General features: G+C 37.3%; 1 protein-coding gene across 3 annotated transcripts in view; it reads left to right on the top strand.

The window, feature by feature from the left end:
* Positions 1 to 19,300, top strand: part of NLN (neurolysin) — a 38,915-nt gene extending 19,615 nt beyond the window's left edge. For 2 of the 3 annotated variants that reach the window (XM_029958990.1, XM_018070422.2), the window contains 11 exons: positions 598 to 705; positions 2,997 to 3,099; positions 5,009 to 5,169; positions 6,518 to 6,653; positions 8,818 to 9,184; positions 10,313 to 10,514; positions 12,597 to 12,783; positions 14,093 to 14,221; positions 14,683 to 14,819; positions 18,079 to 18,190; positions 19,080 to 19,300. In XM_029958990.1, the coding sequence (XP_029814850.1) occupies positions 598 to 705; positions 2,997 to 3,099; positions 5,009 to 5,169; positions 6,518 to 6,653; positions 8,818 to 9,184; positions 10,313 to 10,514; positions 12,597 to 12,783; positions 14,093 to 14,221; positions 14,683 to 14,819; positions 18,079 to 18,190; positions 19,080 to 19,144 (1,707 nt within the window). In that variant the 3' untranslated portion in view covers positions 19,145 to 19,300. Of the gene's footprint in view, positions 1 to 597; positions 706 to 2,996; positions 3,100 to 5,008; positions 5,170 to 6,517; positions 6,654 to 8,817; positions 9,185 to 10,312; positions 10,515 to 12,596; positions 12,784 to 14,092; positions 14,222 to 14,682; positions 14,820 to 18,078; positions 18,841 to 19,079 lie in introns of those variants that run through there. The other variant, XM_018070423.2, reaches the window with a different exon arrangement.
* The last annotated feature ends 286 nt before the right edge of the window (positions 19,301 to 19,586 follow it).

Below are 19,586 nucleotides of genomic sequence, written 5' to 3'. Positions count from 1 at the left end.
CTCAGTTGGTTAAAACATGGTGCTAACACCACCAAGGTTGCAGGTTTGATTTCTACACGGGCCATTCACTTAAGATTTGGACTCGATGATCCTTGTGGGTCCCGTCCAGCTCAGAATATTCTGTGATTCTGGTTATTTGTTGTCACTGCTTGATTGTTTCTGAAAAAAAGAGATGTATATGCTCAAATATTATGCCATCTGATAACCTTCAGTGACACATCTAATTATTTGGGAGTTTTTTCAATCCCTCTGACTTATAACATACAGTATTACCTTATACCACTGATTTTCTTGAAGTGTGTATAAGAAAGCTATCTCTACAGAAAAAGCTGAAGTGCACTGGAGTGAAAACTAAAAGGACTTGCCATGATGACAGCATGTAAAAGTGCTGAGTTACTTGTACTTTAAAACCATTCTGCATCGATATAAGAATACTATTGTGTAAGGTAACTGTTTTGGGGAAGTCCTTTACACTAAAAAGGCATGTTCCTTTTTTACTATGACAGTGCTCTAAAGAACAACTCTGTTCAGACCCTTCTAATGTTTGTTATGTTTCTTACACTGTGTTAATTCAAGTATTCTGTTCTGTCATTTCAGCAAAACTGCAATCTTGAAAATGTAAAGCCTGAAACAAAGCGATATCTAGAGAAATCAGTCCAAGTGGGAAAAAGAAATGGACTCCATCTTCCTAAAGAAGTACTGAATGTAAATATGGACCATTTGTTTATAAAGCAAAGGTTATAAACTGTTGAAGGGATAAAATTATGATTGGTTAGCTGTATTAAGCATGTATTTGAACTTCATGCTTTTGGATCTGCTGAATTACTGCTCTGATCTTAACTGTTCTTAGTTCCAGATCCATCCTTTAAACTTCAGTCACTTTAAGGTGTTTAAATGTTAAGGTTTTTAATCTGCTAGACACTCGTAGTACTCGGTGGATAGATGTGGTATGCATCACATTTTAGCCTTTGAGAGTAAAAGAAGCCTAGCTGGAAGAGTTTTGTTATATATTCTGATTATGAGAATGCCTAAATAAGATTCCTAGCAAAGAGACCTCTCAAAAAATGTTACAAGTTAGTCTGCACTTCGGTTCAGAAATATGTATAACTGTTGCAAAGACACAGCTATTTTAATTTCATTTATTGACCACTGTAGTAAAATGTATCCAGGATTTTAGCATTTTGCCTGAAAAAAAAATCAAAGTAGGTTAAAGGGAAGAAACAAGTGACTCTGAGAACTTTGGCTCCATTAAGAGAGGATTTACTCATGCATATGAAAGCAATTCTCACTTCCAAAAATCATGAAGTAAAATTGACAGCATCTGAGATGCTATGGCATCCCATCCTCAAGGAGAAGGGAGCACCCAAGACTTGTAGATGCTTGTGGTTGAAAGGAATGACAAAATCAGAGAGTCCACAAAAGCTTACAAAGTTTTATTAGTAAATTACAGACTTGGCTTGGAAATTGGTATTAGTCCCTGACCCCCTAGTATAAGCATATGGCAGTGGGTTTTGGATAAAGGGGTAGAGTGAAAGGGAAAAGACAGAGAGAGAGATGAATTAAAGAAGGGGAAAGAGAAAGGAGAAAGGGAGAATGAGATCACTAATCTGGGCTCCAGCATCAATTCAGCTGACAAGGTGACCAGAGTCCTGGAGCTTGGTGGGTGTACTTTGTACAGATAAGTTTCCCATGCCCTAGAGATAAATTTTGCACTTTCTGAATGAATTAGTTATCATGCATAGTCCATTCTTCTAGACCTTTTTGGAAATGGGTAAGGCATTGGAGGTCTGTGGTGGTCTTGATCCCCCTCCTGCTACAGTCCATGCCCACTTCTCCACCTCGTTTCTGTGCCTCTGCTGTACTGTGTTGTGCTTATCTTCAGGAGACAGAACAAGGACGTTTGTTCCAGAACAGGGCTGCCCTTATTCTATATGGCCCCTGTTCCAGCCACATCTTGTTCTTTTTAACAAAAGTCCTTGGCTGTTCTTACTAACAGTCCTTGGTTGGCTCCATGGCTATCTTGGTATCAGTATTTCAAGCATATCCATAGGCCCCTTATCTTCTAGCCTTCTACAGATGCCAACATAATTCTCTTTAAATTCTGAGTCATATATATGTAACAGCCTTTATTTCTGACTCTTGAGTAGACTTTACCCTTTGTAGAAAATAATCATTCTTCATCCACATCTTTCAGTTTGTGAGAACAGTTTTGTGTGTATTTTCATAGTTTAAGGGTAACTGATGCCTCTAAAGATATTTTGAAATTCCTTAGGAGACAATACTTGAATTATATTTAGGTGAAAAAAATTGGCTGATGGGAGTCTTTGGCAAGGTGTTGGGGGTTTTTTTTGTGTATGCATTCTCCTACTGGTAACTACTGTGTTTATTTGAACTTGACTGTAAGGTATAGAAATTTATTATGAGATATATTAGAAAATGTTTCAGATGGATGAATATCCAGATTTTAAAAATGGTTTTGGAGTGGTCTTATGCTGTGGGGGTATTCTGTTCTTTTTGTCATACCATACCTGTACAATTCCAAAGCAGTGTTTTTCAGTAGGTTGAATGCATTTTTACTCCCTTCATTCTCAATTGTTTTAGTGGGTATTTTTACACTTAAAATTGTAATTTAGCTTTTCAAATAAAAGAAAATAATTGAGTGTTAGAACATAAACTATTCAGTGAATGTGTTTAATCTGTCCAGTCCCCTCTAGGTTGAGTTTGGAATGTTGGAGTGATAGCCCTGATGCAGGGTTCCTTGGCAACAATATTGCTAAGGGTCAAAAGAAACATAAAAGGGAGGCTGGTGGAGAAGTATGATGAAGTGGTGGTGAAGTATGATGCTACCTGCAGTGTGTTATTTGCTCACTGCTGGTGTTTACTGTCAGCTAGTAGAAAGCCTAGCTGGAAAAAGTGAAATACTATTCATGTGGAGGATAGAAATTACCAACTTTGATTTTTGTTTTTCCACTAAGTTCAGTTTATACTCAATGCAGGAAATAAAGACAATGAAGAAAAAATTGAATGAGCTGTGTATAGACTTTAACAAAAACCTGAATGAGGACAACACATTTCTTGTATTTCCTAGGGAAGAACTTGGTAAGTGGTATGCTTGCTTTCTTCAACTTCCAGTTTTACTTGAGTAGCTGGTTTTGGCCCCATGAGTGATGGTAAGATCAAGGGAAATTCTGACTGTTTTCCAGTCTTCTCTGTTTCCTTTTTAATCCTTCCCCAGAGTCAGTTTGGTGTTATCCTTTGCAGGTTTTCATAATGTCTGCATAGATTTTTGCTTCCTGAAGTGTTTGCCTTGCATCAAATTGGTCCTCCTTTTTTAGCATAACTTAACTCTGCTCCTTTTCTCAGTTCTCCACCACCAAGCAATTCCCTGTGTATTACATTCATCGTAAGTATTGGAAAAGCTTTTTTGCCCTGCAATATATTTGAACTAATTCAGTAATTTAAAAACTAAGCTAGAAATTGCATGTGATAGAAAATTTGGGAATTCATTATTTGAAAGACATGGCATAAAATATGCTCTAATAACATTAGAGATTCTTTAATGTCATTCTGGTAGCCTTACATGTATTTCTCTTTGACTTGCAAGCGTTTCCAAATTTTATTTTGCTTGGTGGAATTTGAAAAAGTTTTAGCAAATAATTGTGTCTCAGTTTAATGAGACAGAAATGTTTGCTTACGAGGGTGGGATAGGAGAAAAACCAAAAACTCCTCCCTCTGAGTAATTATAACTTCAGAATTAAGAGGCTTCAGTTGAAAAGGTGTGGAAAAGAAAGTAGCAGCTCTTTACTAAATATGTATATGTAACATAAAAGAACAAGCGACAATTCCGTAACCCATCTTCCACCGAAAACAATTGCGCTTTTCGCCTTTCGGCGCAGTTACAAACACGGCCAGCAGGGGGCGCTGCCGCCCCGGGAGGCGGGGCTGCGGTGTCTTACGGCCAGCAGGGGGCGCTGCTGGGCCCGCAGGAACGGGGGCTGCAGTTGCTCCGCGATGGCCGGCAGGGGGCGCTGTCGGGCTCGGGTGCCGCCGCCTCTGCGGCGCCCGGGGCGCGGGAGGGAACCGGTCGGTCCCGGGGGAGGGAAAGGGAAACCGGGTCCGTCCGGGGAGGGAACCGGGTCGGTCCCGGGAGGCGGCCGGGTCGGTCCCGGGGAGGCGAGGGAACCGGGTCGGTCCCGGGAGGGCGGCCGGTCGGAGGGGAGGCGCCGGGTCGGTCCCGGGGAGGCCCGGGTCCCGGGGAGGCAGCCGGGTCGGTCCCAGGCACGTCCCGGCGAGGCGGGCCACCACCGAAGGGGAGAGGGGGAAGGGGAAAGGGTGGTTCCTCCTGTAGACTCATGCTGTCAGAGGCTGGCTCTGGCTGGGATACCTTTCCTCGTCAATGGGTGCAAACGCCGCCGACACGGGAAAGGAGGAGGGGAAGGGCCGCCTTTCCCCTCAGCGGTTCCTAGCAGGTGGTATCCGCGTTCTGATGAATCCGAGGCAAGTCCAGGCAGAGCAGGGCGTGAGGAATCGTAGGCGAACCGGGACCTCCCTCGGGGCCAGAAGAAGCCAGTGACCCGGCTGAAAAATGAACCTCCCCCTCCACACCTCTCCCTGAGTCAGGGAAGAACTAAAGAGCCATCCCCAGAGAAAAAAAAAAACAACTGAGGCCTCCCTTCCCTCTCCAACGGTGGCTACCGAGGGAATGGAGATTCCCTTACACAATTTCGCTCGTGTGCCGATGTTATTTAGCATTTCAATAGGGCAGTCGTTAAGGCCCGGGCTAGCCTAACAACGAAGTCTTAGCTTAGTAGCAAGAGACTGTTGGTATGGGAAAATTCACTAGGCAAAAAGAAAAAAGTATGAAACTATAACAAATTGCAAAAAGGTGTTTTTTCTGTGGAGATTTCTAATTTCAAAATAGATTGCAGCAAAACAAATGCAACAGTCTTACAAAAACAGGGGAGTAGGTATTTCTGGTAATTACTGTTTATTAAATTCTATTCCATAGATGGCCTTCCTGATGACTTTATTAATAGTTTAGAGAAGACTGAGGAAGACAAATATAAAGTAACCTTGAAATATCCCCACTATTTTCCTGTTATGAAGAAGTGCTGCATTTCAGAAACAAGGAGAAAAATGGAATCTGCCTTTAACTCGAGATGCAAAGAGGTATGTTGTGTATTGGTTGTTCTACAGTGCAATGACAGAATTGAAAAAATGCAGCTAGACATTCGAATGTTATATTTGAGTTCTGCTATTATTAAATCAAAACTTATCAGTGTGATCTCTAAAAGTTCCTTGCTTCAGTTTATTCTGATGTCCAGAGACCTTAGAAGTTGACGATCTGCCTCTGTGTGTGTACATATCTTAATCTTCAAGTGGTGCTGTTAATAGAAATAGGATTTTGGTCTTTTATCAAATTTCCTTGTAGTGTTCTGCACATGTTTACTGACACTTTGCTCACAGAAAAGGATGTCTGATTGTGGCTTCTATAGTATTTTGGGATTTTTCAGAATGAGAGGGGTTATTTAAGCACAGGTTTTAATTATAAAATAAGGTGATTAAATGTGAAATTAACACATTGCATATTGATGAGAATTTTAATTAGATGTAAAAAGCCCTCCTGTTTTTTATAAAAGATGTATTTAATGATCTGAAAAATATTTGGAAGCCTGCCTTATAAAAAGAAGAAATAATTTCACAGTTAATTTATACTGATGAGACCACACAACTAGGTAGGTACAAAAATTGAAAAGAATAGAGAATATGTCATTCAGACAGTTGTACCAACCATTTATTAGAGAACAGTGACAGAGTTGAACTTTTGTGCTTGAAGTACTGGGAAATGAATACAAGATAAGATAAAATGGCATCAAGAACTGAACACTTTGCAAGTCAACACACATAAGGGTACTTGATGTTAAACTGTGGAACAATCTTTGAATCCAGGGTTTGATTTTTTTTTTTTTTTCCTCCCCTGAGAAATCTCACTTTTCCAGAACTAGAGGTTTACACAGTTATATTTTCAGCTTCTCAAGGATCCTCCAGCACATTTAGGTCAGGGCTTAGGGTTTTGTGTTTCAGATCTTTCTCTGACTGCTATTGTCAGAGTGGCAAAAGAGGGAAATTTGCAAACAGGTTTTGAATGTTGGCACAATACATTTACAAGCTGTCTTCATCGCTAACAAGCAATTAAACCTGATGTCAGCAGCTTCACTGTTACCTTTCACAGTTAAATGATTGATAAAGAAACTAAACTCTTCACAACTGTTAGTATCCTAAAAGGAAATGGTATCCATTTTGATTAATTAAAACAGATAAATTATAATAGGGAGCGTAATGACTGTGATCAACTAGAATACTAGCTATCTGCAATCAAATGCTGTGAAAAAAAATTCCAATAGTCTAGGTAAATTTAGGGGTTTTTATATTTATATCTTAAAGTGTTTCATAGGATTTCAGATATTATTCAGATGTTTTGATAACATGTGTTTTCTGGTTTCACGTTCTTTTTTAGGAGAACACAAAAATTCTTCAGCAATTGCTTCCACTACGGGCAAAAGTAGCAGAGCTTCTTGGTTATAATACACATGCCAACTTTGTCCTGGAGGTAAACACTGCAAAGAGCACAGATAATGTAACAACCTTCTTAGGTTTGTTCTCATTTATAAGCAATACTTTTATATTTGATGTGGCAACATGATTACTCAGCCAAGATTATTTTAAATACATAACTGGGTCACAGTATCCATCATGTGTAGCTAGAAAAGGAACTCTCTGCTGCCTCCGTTCTGGCACATGTATTTTTTAGACTGTAGCTGTACAAATGCAGTTGCTCCAAATCAGGGAAGCACAAGGCGAAAATCTGAAAATCGCTGCTTTGTGACAGCCGATATAAACAAGTGGTTGTGTCTTTCTCTGCCCCAAAATGCGGTTATCCTAATTTAGAACCAAAGTAATATGTGCAGCCTAGCCAATTTTATCAGTTCAAGAGGCTGCATCAGAGTTGCAGCTTTCCTTTCCCATTTTTTGCACAATTTTTTGTGCATCCGTAGCCTTGGTGTCTTTTTCTGATTCAACTGCGTTAAGTATAATGAAAGATTACAGTATGGGATGATGCAACTTCCATGATCTGAATTAAAAAATTAAATCTGGAATGATGGATTAAATCTGGAATTCAAAAGCCTTGTAATGGAATTTGATCTGATAACAGAGGTACCTTGAAAATTTTGAACTGAGCAGTTTATGAATTTATAGTCATGCTTTTGACGTTAGTGGGCCACTCTTTTGCATGGAATTAATCTCTACTTTCTGGAATTACGTAGTTCCACAGAGTAGCATGTGTTCCTTTATTAACGTGTCCTAACACCACTTAGGAGTGTATATTGATGTATCATACAAATAACCCCCCCCAAATAATTTAGTACAAAAATAAGGTATGTTTGTTGGTAGTGGGCTTTTTGTGTTTATGCATCAATAAAGAGGTTCAAATGCTCTTCTTCCTTCACCTGTAATTCTTTGCATTTCTTCTGAAATGCTCCTTCAGTTTAGGTGCATATTTGGCCATACCAATTATCCATATATTTGACAACTCACAGGTAATTTTGCGTTATTAAATGTTTGAATTACCTGGTGTTTTTTAATTGTGCGTAAAGTATTTTGGACTCTTTTTATATCCACTATATTATTGTAATACTGTGTTTTTTCATTTGTTTTGAAGCTGACACTCAAAATCTAGCAGTTGCTTTACAAAGTAAAAGCATATGAGATCATATACTTTTCATAAATATCATGCTTCGTGGTAATTCTCACAGAGGGAGAATGTTCATCAAATTAATTGTCACCTTTAATTTAGTTCTTTTGATATATCCTCAGCTACAAGCATGACAGTATATTTTGCTCTACTTTGTTCCTATCTGTTCATGTTTTAAATCAGTGTTCATAAGCTGATCTTACAGCTAAGAAGAAGAGCATTCTCTCCTATGACACATTCTGAATTTAGCACAATGCAAGCTTCAATCATGAAATACAAGTATTTCAGTCATGTAAATGTAACGTAATTATATATAGTGCCTTACAGACTACCTAGAAAGAGGAGTAGCAATTCCTCGATTTTACACTCTAGATATCAACAATGAACATTCATCTGAATTCTTAAGAAAGAAGAAAGTGTCTGATAGTCCAGAAATACTTATAAGAGAATAAGTACAGTAGGTACTTTATGGAAGTTTCAGTAAGGTTAATTATTTTATATTCAATGTGTGTGTTTCATAGTGCTGTGGTGCTTTCTTGTCCAAGATAAGTATATTGGAAAGTATTTGTACCATAGAGATTAACACCCAGTGACTTTGCTAGTCTGGAATCAAGAACTCTTGAGTCTCTTGTTCTTTTATCAGGCTTTAGCTAGAAGTATTGAATTTTGTGATGCCCTTGCAGGTACTAATGGTAGTTGTAGTCTTTTGCTGCTGCTACAGAAATATATTAAGAAAATTGAGATTACATGAGATAAAATCAAAGGATTCAAGCAAAAGTGTCTAGTGTTACTTTCCATTTTGAAAAAATCTAAATTCAACACCCTTCACAGCTCTCCTAGGTCTGCCCTAGTACTGTAGTACTACTGGAGTACTGTATCACAGCATGCCTGCAGTTAAGGCTCACTAGGACAAGAAAATGGACAATTGGTCATGGACAATTGGTCAATGAATGGAAAACTCTAGCTTCCACTTCTGGAGCATGTGCTTAAAGTTTTCAGTGTATTTTATAGGAATACACATTATAGTAACGTAGAAGTTGACTCCAAGGCAATCTTTTTTTCAGATGATTTGAGTAAGAAGCTAAAGCCACTGGTTGAAGAAGAAAGAGAATTCATTTTAGATTTGAAGAGAAAGGAGTGTCAAGAAAGAAACTTTGATTATGATGGAAGAATCAATGCATGGGATCTTCATTATTATATGAACAAAACTGAAGAGCTGAAGTACTCTATAGATCAAGAAAAACTGAAGGAATACTTCCCAATTGAGGCTGTTACAGAAGGCTTACTGAATATTTACCAGGAGCTGCTGGGACTTGTATTTGAGCGAGTAGAAAGTGCTCATGTTTGGCATGACAGTGTTACTCTTTATGCAGTAAAGGATAAATCAACAGGAGAAATGTTAGGGCAGTTCTATTTGGATCTTTACCCCAGGTAATTATGATTTAGTGTTTTAGTTATGTGTTTAAAATGGATTTTGTCTTAGTTCTTGCTTCTATTCAGTTTATGAAGCATTGCTACTTTGTAAATTTTTCTTTTGTAGTACTGCTATTAAGTCAGTTATCCATAATATCCATAATCTATGAATTTTCTCCTTTCTACCTTAATACTGTTTTAATTTTAATTTTTATTGAACAATTATATTTCTGTCTGCTGAGTGTTCCTAGTTTCTCTTAGTTCCTTTTTACACTTTATATGTGTATTTTGTACTCTGTTGGTCTATATGTGTACTTTTAACCTGTTGGCCAGACTGGTAGAGAAAATGTCAAATAGATCAGTAGCAAGAATAGATTACTGTTGAGCAGACATTGAGATTTACATATTGATATCTACCTCTCCAGCTCTCTTTGTAGCTATCTACAGCATCATCTCTGTTTTGTCAGAGATTGTGAAACTAGACTGATTTGACAGAATTTATTCTGAACTACTCCTTTTTGACTGTCACTGGGTTTTTAGGTTAGTCAGTACAATAGTACATAAATTATTCTTTTCAGGATAATGTACCTATCTCCTTCACCTGTTTGCCTGCTTCCATCTTTATGTGTGTCATGTGAATTGCTGAAGCTATGTGTCAGTAGTACTTCTCTGACTTAACCTGAGTATTAACTGGGTAGTTTAGGGCAAAATTTTCAAAATAAGTTTTCTCTAAACTCTTGGATCACCGTAAAAAATGCAATGTACTGTATTCTTTTGTCTCCTGTCATAAAATAAAAAAATACTGCTTCAGAGAATACAGCCTAGTCCTTGCTGTTACAGTTGCAGTTTAAAACAGAATGAACATCTAAAGTATGTATACTTCCAGTATTATAGTAAAAATCAGATTCATGTAAATGCTGCTGAAAATCTTAAATTGTTGTGATCTAAGTACAAGATTACAGAGGGCACTTTTCCACTTGTGCTCTTAAGAGACTCACTCTGAGTCTCTAGAAGTCATGAAAAGATGTAATTTTTCTGTGTAAAGCTGTGTGTAAAGACACTGACTGATTGTCCCTGTTCTTGAACAGGCTTCGCCATTCTGGTGAGCAGGTTTGAAGATAGTGTCTGGTTTATTTTCTTATACAGAGAGGGAAAGTATGGGCATGCAGCATGCTTTGGTCTACAGCCTGGCTGTCTCCTTTCTGATGGCAGCAGATTGATGTCTGTTGCTGCTCTGGTAACCAACTTCACAAAACCAGCATTGGATCGTCCATCATTACTGCGACATGATGAAGTAAAGACTTACTTCCATGAATTTGGTCACGTAATGCATCAGATATGTGCACAGGTTAGTGATGTTTCGGTTATTTTTTACAGTGTCAGGTTGGGTTTTTGTTTTAATTTTTATTTAAAACTGAAGCAATAAATACACCTCCTTATGAAAAACATTTTCATACAGACATATACTTTTGCATTTGCATCATGCAGGCATCTTTTCAGTCGTCACAGGTAGATAGATGTATGAGGTGAGGAAGATGCTCTGTCGTGGTTTCTGTCAGAGGGCTTTTTATTACATCAAGTTGCACTTCTGGATATTAAAAGTAAAAAAGGGTCCTGTACCTATGAATGAAAATAATTTCTAAATCCAGATGACCTTTTGGCATTTAGTACTCTTGAGTGCTGTCACTCTTGATATCAAAAGCATAAATGCCTGAGCCATTGTATTTTCTGCTCTGCTATCTGATAGGTTTCTTACAGTGATCAGACAGAACTGAAGTTAGTTTCAGATTTTGCATCAAGATGACAATAAAGTTGTAATATTTCTGGTTTCATTTTTACTTATATCTAAAATTAATTCTGCCAGATGATAAATTTATTATTAGTGTAATGAAAATTTTATATTACAGAGAGAGATGTCAGTATTCACTCACCAAAAAAATCCACATAATTGTCTACAAATCCAGACTTTGTGTAGCACTTCATTCATCTTCTGTATAAACAAGTACCAAATAATAAAATCAAAGAAGTATGATCCACATTACATTCTTGACCATTATCCTATAGATTGAGACTGCAGAATAAAGAAATAGTCGCACAAATCCATATATTAAATCCAGAGTTAATAAGAAACTAGACTTGCTTAGATACTTTTGAATCATGTTGAAAGGAAAAATATGTCATCTTCACCCTATGTTAGGTGTTTCTCATACCACAAATTGAGTAATAAAACCTAGACTATGTAGAAGGTGTTTATAAATGAAACACATTCAGCATTGGTATGAAACTGTACAGAACTGACTGCAGCATAACCAGTGAGAATGTGCCTGGTTGTTGTGGAGTCCAGCTGGGGCAGCTCAAGCCAACAATTCTACTCCATATGTATTTTAGTTGCTATGGAATTGCACACATGTCAGGGAGGCCTCCTTTCCAGTTGTCTCTCACACTGCTCTGGTGGGTTTTGTGTGCATAGCTACCATGCTTAGTGCTGCTGTATTGTATGTGAATTGTTATTTGCATGTGTGCGGATTTGCTAATCCCACATAAGAACATCCTGTCTTTGGAGTTTGTGTGTACAAAACACTGTCTTGTTTCATGTGATTATTTGTTTAAGCATGTTAAGACTTGACATTTAAATGCTGCCTATGGGAGGGAATCTGTGAGCTGCTGGTGAAGATCTGATAGTCTGTGTAATACACTGGAAAAAGAGAGAGATACTGCTGGAAAGTGAGATCAGGGCAGGGAGGGGATTTGTTTATGCTGTTAGGAGAGCTCTTGAAGTGACTTGACCCAAATGTCTAGTGGCTTTTGTTAGTGTGATGCATGGATAATGTGTATGGTTAAATGAGGATATCTGTTTTGTTAGTATGTTGATAAGAAGGGGGAAAAAAACCATAAAATTGGTCTGGCAAGAGGAGGTAGACCTATTACAAGACAAGGGTGGAGTGATGGTGGGAAGTCTCTACAGATCTGCACAATGGTATGGGGCTCAACAAGGTCAAATGCTGGGTCCTGCACTTGGATCACAACAACCCCAGGCAGCACTCCAGGCTGTGGGAGGAGCAGCTGGAAAGCTGCTCAGGGGAAAAGGACCTGGGAGTGCTGTTTGACAGTGGTTGACATTTGTGTTGCTGTCATAACCTAAAAGATAAAAATCAGTAATGTTAAGAAAATGGAAGTACTGCTCCATACCAGTCGATAATGCAGTAAATAACCACTGAGAAATCTAGTTTGTTCCTTGGTAATAGTCTTATGTCTTGATTTTTTTCTTTTTCCTCCTTTCTTTAAATTTAATTTTTAAACTATTATTATTGGTCTATTCAAATGATTCCTTTTGCTGCGATTAAAACTGAAATTTTGACATATGAAAATTTGTATTCTGCTAGAAATCATGGCTTCTATTTTCATTTAATTCAATGGCTTTTTCTTTTAGACTGATTTTGCTAGGTTTAGTGGAACTAACGTGGAAACAGATTTTGTAGAGGTACCTTCACAAATGTTTGAAAACTGGGTGTGGCAGAAAGAACCACTACAGCAAATGTCAAGACATTATAAAGATGAAACCCATGTTGGAGACACTCTCCTTGAGAAACTTGCTGCCTCTAGACTGGCTAATACAGGTATCTCTCTGCCTTTTCTCCCCACAGTATATGTACAAAAATACATTATTTAAAAAACTGATGAACACAGAAAGCCCATTCAGTTTCTTCTGTGTGTACACTTATCATTGTCTTTCTAGGTTTATTTCTTTGGGTACCCCCATTAATAAAGGCTATGATGATAGTACCACTGTTTTCCTGGACAGTAGCAGCTCTGATTTTCCAGGCCACCCACAGTACTAAAAATTTTTCCTCTTCATGTGGTTTTTTTACCTACCGGCATTGTTCATTTAAAACTGGGGAAGGGGGGGGAGGTTTGGTGGTGTGTGTGATGGGGGAAGAGGAGGGGTCTGCTGTGGGGTTTTTGGTTTTTATTTTATTTGTAGTCCAGAGCAGGCACTGTGCATACAGTGAATATACTGTCAGATTTTCTGTATGTATTGTCTACATTTGATTTGCACATGACGCTTGACAGACATGGAAGTTGTTTTCAGATTTAATGAACATAGATAACATATCCCAGACAGAAGTGTTGTAGCCCTGCATTGTTCAAATAGCCTCTTAACTTCTAAATCCAGAACCTTAAGTCCATATTCTCTACTTTCCCAGCAGATATACTGCCTTCCCAAACTAAGGTTCTAATTTTCTTCTCCTGCCCCATCTTGTACTACCTTATATGTATCTCCAAACTGAGATTGTAATCTCATGTCATTGCCTATCATATCATTGTTATTCTATCACTCCCACCCCTTTGTTCCTCTAATCAGGGCTTCTCATTTATAGTACAACTTGTCATTAGACACTGCTGTTTATTTCATACTGCTTTCCTATCCTGAACAAGAAGTCTTTGTCCCTGTGGCTTGTACAGACTGTAGCTGCAAAGCATTTTGTCTGGGTAAAGGTTCATATTTTGTAGCTTCTTAAAAAAAGCTTACAGCAGCTGCTGCAGCAGTTCTTGGTGTTCTTTGAAGTGTCTTAGGGTAGATATACTAACTACCAGCTGTTCAAACTCTGAGTGAAATGGTATATGGGAAGCAATGGCAGCTGAAAACATTAAATATTAAGATTTGCTTTAAAATATCTGCTTTGTTTTATTTTTGATCTGTGAGGAAAATAACATTTGAAAAGATGGAACTTATTGTGACAATTCCTTTATTAAAACTCTGCCTCTGTAACTGGAGCAATTCAGATGGGAACGATGCAACTCCAAGTTTGTTCCATGGTTAAAATTCTAATCATTTAATGTGCATGTTGAGATCTTTGAAGGAAAGATGCAAATGAAACTCCAGCTACTTTGATGCTGGTTAATTAAATGTTCTTACCCACTTAGGCCTTTTAACCCTCCGTCAGATTGTTTTGAGCAAAGTTGACCAGGCACTGCATACAAAGCTATCTGTTGACCCAGCGGATGAATATGCTAAATACTGTATGGAGATTCTAGGAATTCCTGCCACTCCAGGTATGTCAGTATGAAACTTTTATACAGCATGTCCAAATGGTTCAATTTAACATGCCATTCCTTCCCAGTAATTCTTGGCATACAAACCCCCTAGAGCTGTTTATGAAATAGTCTACTTTATGAAGCCGAAATAGTTATTTTGAAACTTAGCATTATCTTAATGACCTTTTCTGAAGGAAAATTAAGGTAAATATAAAAATTAACCTTTTTCAGGATATATTTTAATGTGGCATGATGTGAATTCCACTTTAGATGTTCTGTCACATCTGTGTTGGAGGTACAAGTAGCCTAAAATGGGAAACTGAGTTTCCTTTGTAGTCAGCGAGTTTGTCCAATACTTTGAGGCATACTCAGACCCTTTATGTTAAAAGTTTCAAAGTAGTTGTTATAAATTCCTTATCAATTTATTCTTGAAGTACTGTATTTTATTAAAATAACTTAATATTAATCTACTTTTCAAGGAACAAACATGCCAGCTACTTTTGGACATCTGGCAGGTGGTTATGATGGTCAGTACTATGGATACCTGTGGAGTGAAGTGTTTTCTATGGATATCTTTTATAGCTGCTTTAAGCAAGAGGGAATAATGAATCCAAAGGTAGGTGATGAATACTTTTTAACAAGCACTTTGTTGCACTTTGTCTCTGAAACAACATTTATTGCCATCTTGATCCATAGGTATAACATCTCAAGTACTTCTGTACCTGTCAAACTCAGATCAACAACAAAAAGGTGTATCAGTAACTTTAGAAAATAATCTTGACATTTTCAAGAGCACTTAGATTTTAATACAATTCTTACATCATTATGCATTTAATATTATAAGACTTAAGACATTGTGTTGCCTTGTCTAATGCCTTCCTCTGTAATTTTAGTCTGAAAAAACATTTCTCTGTTGCAGGAACAGATGCATATTCATCTGCTGTGAAACCTGTATGATAGTAGTGTTCTGTTTCCATTTCCAGTACATTTTGTGTACCTCAACTGTGTGGTCCTTTTATGTAATTACTACATAGAAAATTGAATTAATTCAGAGCTTTCTCTGTCACAGCACAGCATAATGCACAAATTGGTTTATCTTTAGTTTTACTCCCAAGTCCATTTTGAAGTCCTAATCATTAAGAGGTTCTAGATTTACTGGGCCTTTTTTTTCTTGTGTAACTCTCCAATCTGTTCTGCCTTAAGCAGAAAGAAAGGATAATTAGAGATGTGACTAGTAGTCCTGCTAATTCTGGCGAAGTTTGGTCTTGATCCTCTTGTGTTCTTGATTCAGCTGCCAGCTTTAGTTCTTCCTTTCAGTAGAGGTACACAAGAAGGAAATAAAGGAAAGAGTAGAAAAATGTATGATTGTCCTTTTCCTCTCCTGGAATTTGCCTTCTTTCCTCTCCTTCCTTATCACAGCAGCCAGAACTTCTAGAACTGTCCATCGCTCTAGAGGATGGTGACAGTAAACAAGATTAGATTTTGATCTGAACAAAGAGGGGAGTCCAAAGAGCAGATGGGGTGAGGCCAGTAAAACCAAAAGGGGTTTTATGGAGAAAAGCAGCCAACTTAACAGTTTTAGAGAAGAAGTGACAAAGAGTTTGGAGGTCAAGACTGATACTACAGGGATGGGGATTCATGACAGGTACATGTGAGAATAAGCAGACCTGTTTGTTCATTGGCAGTCTTGTCACTTGCAAATAAGAGCAGCAGAGAAGATGTATCAAGCTAAATGAGAGAATAAAATAACTTTTTATAAAATGTTGTTCATGTGGATCCTAAAAATAGGATTTCAGGAGAGGTCAGACTTGCTGGGTTTTATAACTGTTAGCATTTAGGAGAGATGGTTTAAGGGTACTGGTGCCAAAGTTGTAGGACTTCGTGTCAGTTTTCTGTTCTGACACAGATGGTGCCCCTCCAGTGTCATCACAGACCTTTTGTTCTGCTTTACTTTGCAGTCTCAACACTTTGAGTGATTGTATAGTCAAAACCCTAAGCCATAGTTCACCAGAATTGCTCTGTTACCTTTACTTCTCCTGGGGGATGCCTTTTATTCTGCTTTTTGTGAGAATTTTTGTTTTCTTTGCCTGCGTATGGGAGGCTTTGAGAATAAATTAAGTATGATAAGAATTAATATTTGCTGTGGTACAGCTGAAAGACAACTAGTACCTCTTTTAATGGGAAACCTGCTATCCAGGCTAAGTTAGGAAGAAAACTGATTATTCATGTGTGTGTGTCACTCAGTTTCTACTGTATATGTGCACACAATTTGCCTTGATTGCTGATATAACTTGAGGTGTAACAGTGGAGATTTTTTCCCTCACTTTTCAATGCTATCTTCTCATATTAGTTCTTTTTCAACCCAAAGAAGCATTCTATCTAAGTGCAATAGTGTTCCACAAGATGCAACAAACTGTTTTATAAACAAATACTAGATAACTGTTCGATTTTTGTAGTACTCATACTTCATTATATCTAGAGTTAGACTAGTCTTCAGAATAGCAGGAAAAGAAGGTTGTTATGGTGTTATGACTAGGGCTTTTAGAAATTTGGCTTACCTCTTCCTGTTAGAATAAAACCTATCTTCCTGTTTTGAACAACAGTTATACAATCTAGTCTCAGAGACTGGATCTGTAAAAATTCTTCAGCAAACACTTAACTAACTTAATTGGTTACCACACTCCTCAGTTCTTCCACATTATCTGAAATAACCTCTGGTCTCCCTAGAACTAAGCAGTGTTCTGGCTCTGAAGGGACAACAGCAAAGACTCAAGTCTACTCAAATAATACTTTTGATTGACAAGGAATAAAATCTTTGTTTGCTGCTGATGTTCAGGAAACTAACCCAAATAATGAAGTATAAGCAGTGCTTCAGTGAATTTTTTTTTTTCAGTGAATTTTTTAGGTTTTTGCAGCAGTAATTCAGACAATTCTAAATGGCTAATGTAATGCAGACTGCAAATGGTAGTTCAATTAAGTCTTGGAAGTCCATCACTTAAAAGGACCTGTGCTTGTTTTTACAGTACAGTTATCAGGAAGCAATGTGGTCCTGTAATCCCATGGCTTTGAGCTGTGGGGGAAGTGTATGCATGTATATATACTGACTAATAGGAAAAAAGTGTCTTCTTCGGTATCAGAAGCATCTGGGACATCTGCATGCAAATAACATTTCCTTATCTATAGTCATGTCTCAGAAGCCCAAAATTCTCCAGATATAATATGTTCTTTAAAATACAACCTCTTATTAAGAAACTCCTCATTACTTCCTGTTGTCTCAGAAACTTCATTCATTTTTTTTAATAGGAATCCATTCCTTCTGAAGCAATAATGTTTATTGCTGGACGTAAAACCTGAGTTAAGTCCCATTACATGTTTGGATATATTATATATACTACTGTGCATATAATATGTGTATATGTGCTTGTCATTCTGCAATGCTACAGCTGTCTATCTCTGGAGTATCATCTCTGTTCTCCAAACAGAGATTAAAGATAGAGAAATCATCAGTTAAGAGAGAAAAGATGTTATGGCCTTTTTTCCTACCAGTCAGTCACAGGGATAATTCATCAGTGAAGATTTTGAGGAGATTGTATGTTTGTTATGCTATATGTCTTTCAGACAAGTTATGACTGTAGCTTCCAAACCAGTGTAAAACCACAAGAAAAATAATTTCTTCAAGAATTGGTTGAATTTCTGCTCTCTTGAGTTCTTCCAGCAGATCTAAATTATACTTGTGCTGTATCCTGATTTGTTATTAAGGAAATCTGGAAGGAGGAAAGTTGTTTTATCATGAGTGGATTTTTAAATATGCAAAAAATACAGAAAAAGAGGCAGTTGGCAAGATAAGAAGTATTAACACTCTGCTTTACCTTCAGGCTGGGATGAAATACAGAAACCTTATTTTGAAACCTGGAGGATCTTTGGATGGAATGGATATGCTGCAAAATTTCTTGGGGCGTAAACCAAACCAAAGAGCTTTCTTATTGAGTAAGGGATTATGTGTTCAGTAAAATGATGATTCTTTTGTAATGGCATATAAGTATGGAATGAGCTGGAAATGTCGGTGTATTTCACATCTTGACTGTGTATCACTCTAGGCGAACTGGGTCAGTTTTTGATGATTTTTTAAATTGTAAAAATAAAAATATGATTTTTAAAAAAAAATTCATAGGACTACAAAATTCAACACATCAGGGAAAAAACTGATATGTGTGAAGCTGAGGAATTTGGATGGTAATTCTTTTTAATTGTTATGAAATAATACTAATCAATATGGGGATTTGATGCCATAGTTCTCTTTTAATAGATGTACTTAAATTGTGTCTTGTGAGTGAATTTTAAATCTGGAGGGGATAAAAAGGACACTACCAGCAATAAAAGAAACAAATTCTTTCTTATTCTGTATTTTCTGTTGTATTGACTGCTCACTTTGTCTCTGATGGAGAGGAAGCGTGTTGGTTTTTGTTATTGTTTGGGTTCAGTCTCGCTTCCTGACAAATTTCAAGACTGAGAACCTGCCCCAAAGAGCTTTACGCCAGAGATGTGTGATACTTTTAGACTTCATTCTGATGCATGTTAAATTCTTATATCATTTATATACTTACACAGTATAATTAAAAAAAGAAAAAAAAAAACAGCCAAAATCTATGACCTTAGCAGTTCTTCCATCACTTTTTTGTTTTTGTTGATGATCACAAGTCTGGTCTTTGGTTTCCAAATTATATCAACACTGGCATTGAAATGTTGTACTTGAGCAATTATAATGGTTTCAGATGGTTTGTGAAGTATTTTGAGATACAAATAAAGAAGGAATGAAAGAAGATCTCCCTGGTGGGAATGATACAAGTAAATTGAAAATTTTCCTATTCCTTCGCAGTGTGGCATGCAGAGGTGCTTCAAAAAAGTGCAATAGATTTAATGATTTCAGCTGTGGGACTGTGAAAGTAATTGAGGAATTATTTTGTAGTTTTTCTGCAAGATCAGGAAAAATGAGTTTTACCAGGCAACTCTCAGCACCCAAATAAAGCTGTAAATCCCAAGTGCACTTTTCTTGTCTTTAGATATCTTGTCTTACTTTGGTTTTAGTATTACAGCATGTATATGAACAAGCTTTAATCGTGTTTACTATCCAATACATATTAGACATTTGAACCATAGCTGTCAACATGGTTGGTGTTTTTACTTTTTTGTTCAACAGTGAAATAAGAAAATGTGCCTGGTCAACTCAAAAGACTTCCTCTTTTTCTAGCAAAAGAAAACTGAAAGCACTGACTTTGGGTCAAATCTGTCAATTTGTTTTAGGGGGAAAAAGCCTGACAGTTGTGAATGTTCAGGTGAAACTTTGTTTCTTGATTTTCTTTTAAAGCATTTAAACTGGGGAGGA

This window comes from Manacus vitellinus, unplaced genomic scaffold (assembly GCF_001715985.3).
Source record: "Manacus vitellinus isolate BGI_N305 unplaced genomic scaffold, ASM171598v3 scaffold_18_pilon, whole genome shotgun sequence".
NCBI classification, from domain to species: domain Eukaryota; kingdom Metazoa; phylum Chordata; class Aves; order Passeriformes; family Pipridae; genus Manacus; species Manacus vitellinus.
This window is presented reverse-complemented; position numbering and strand designations above follow the sequence as displayed.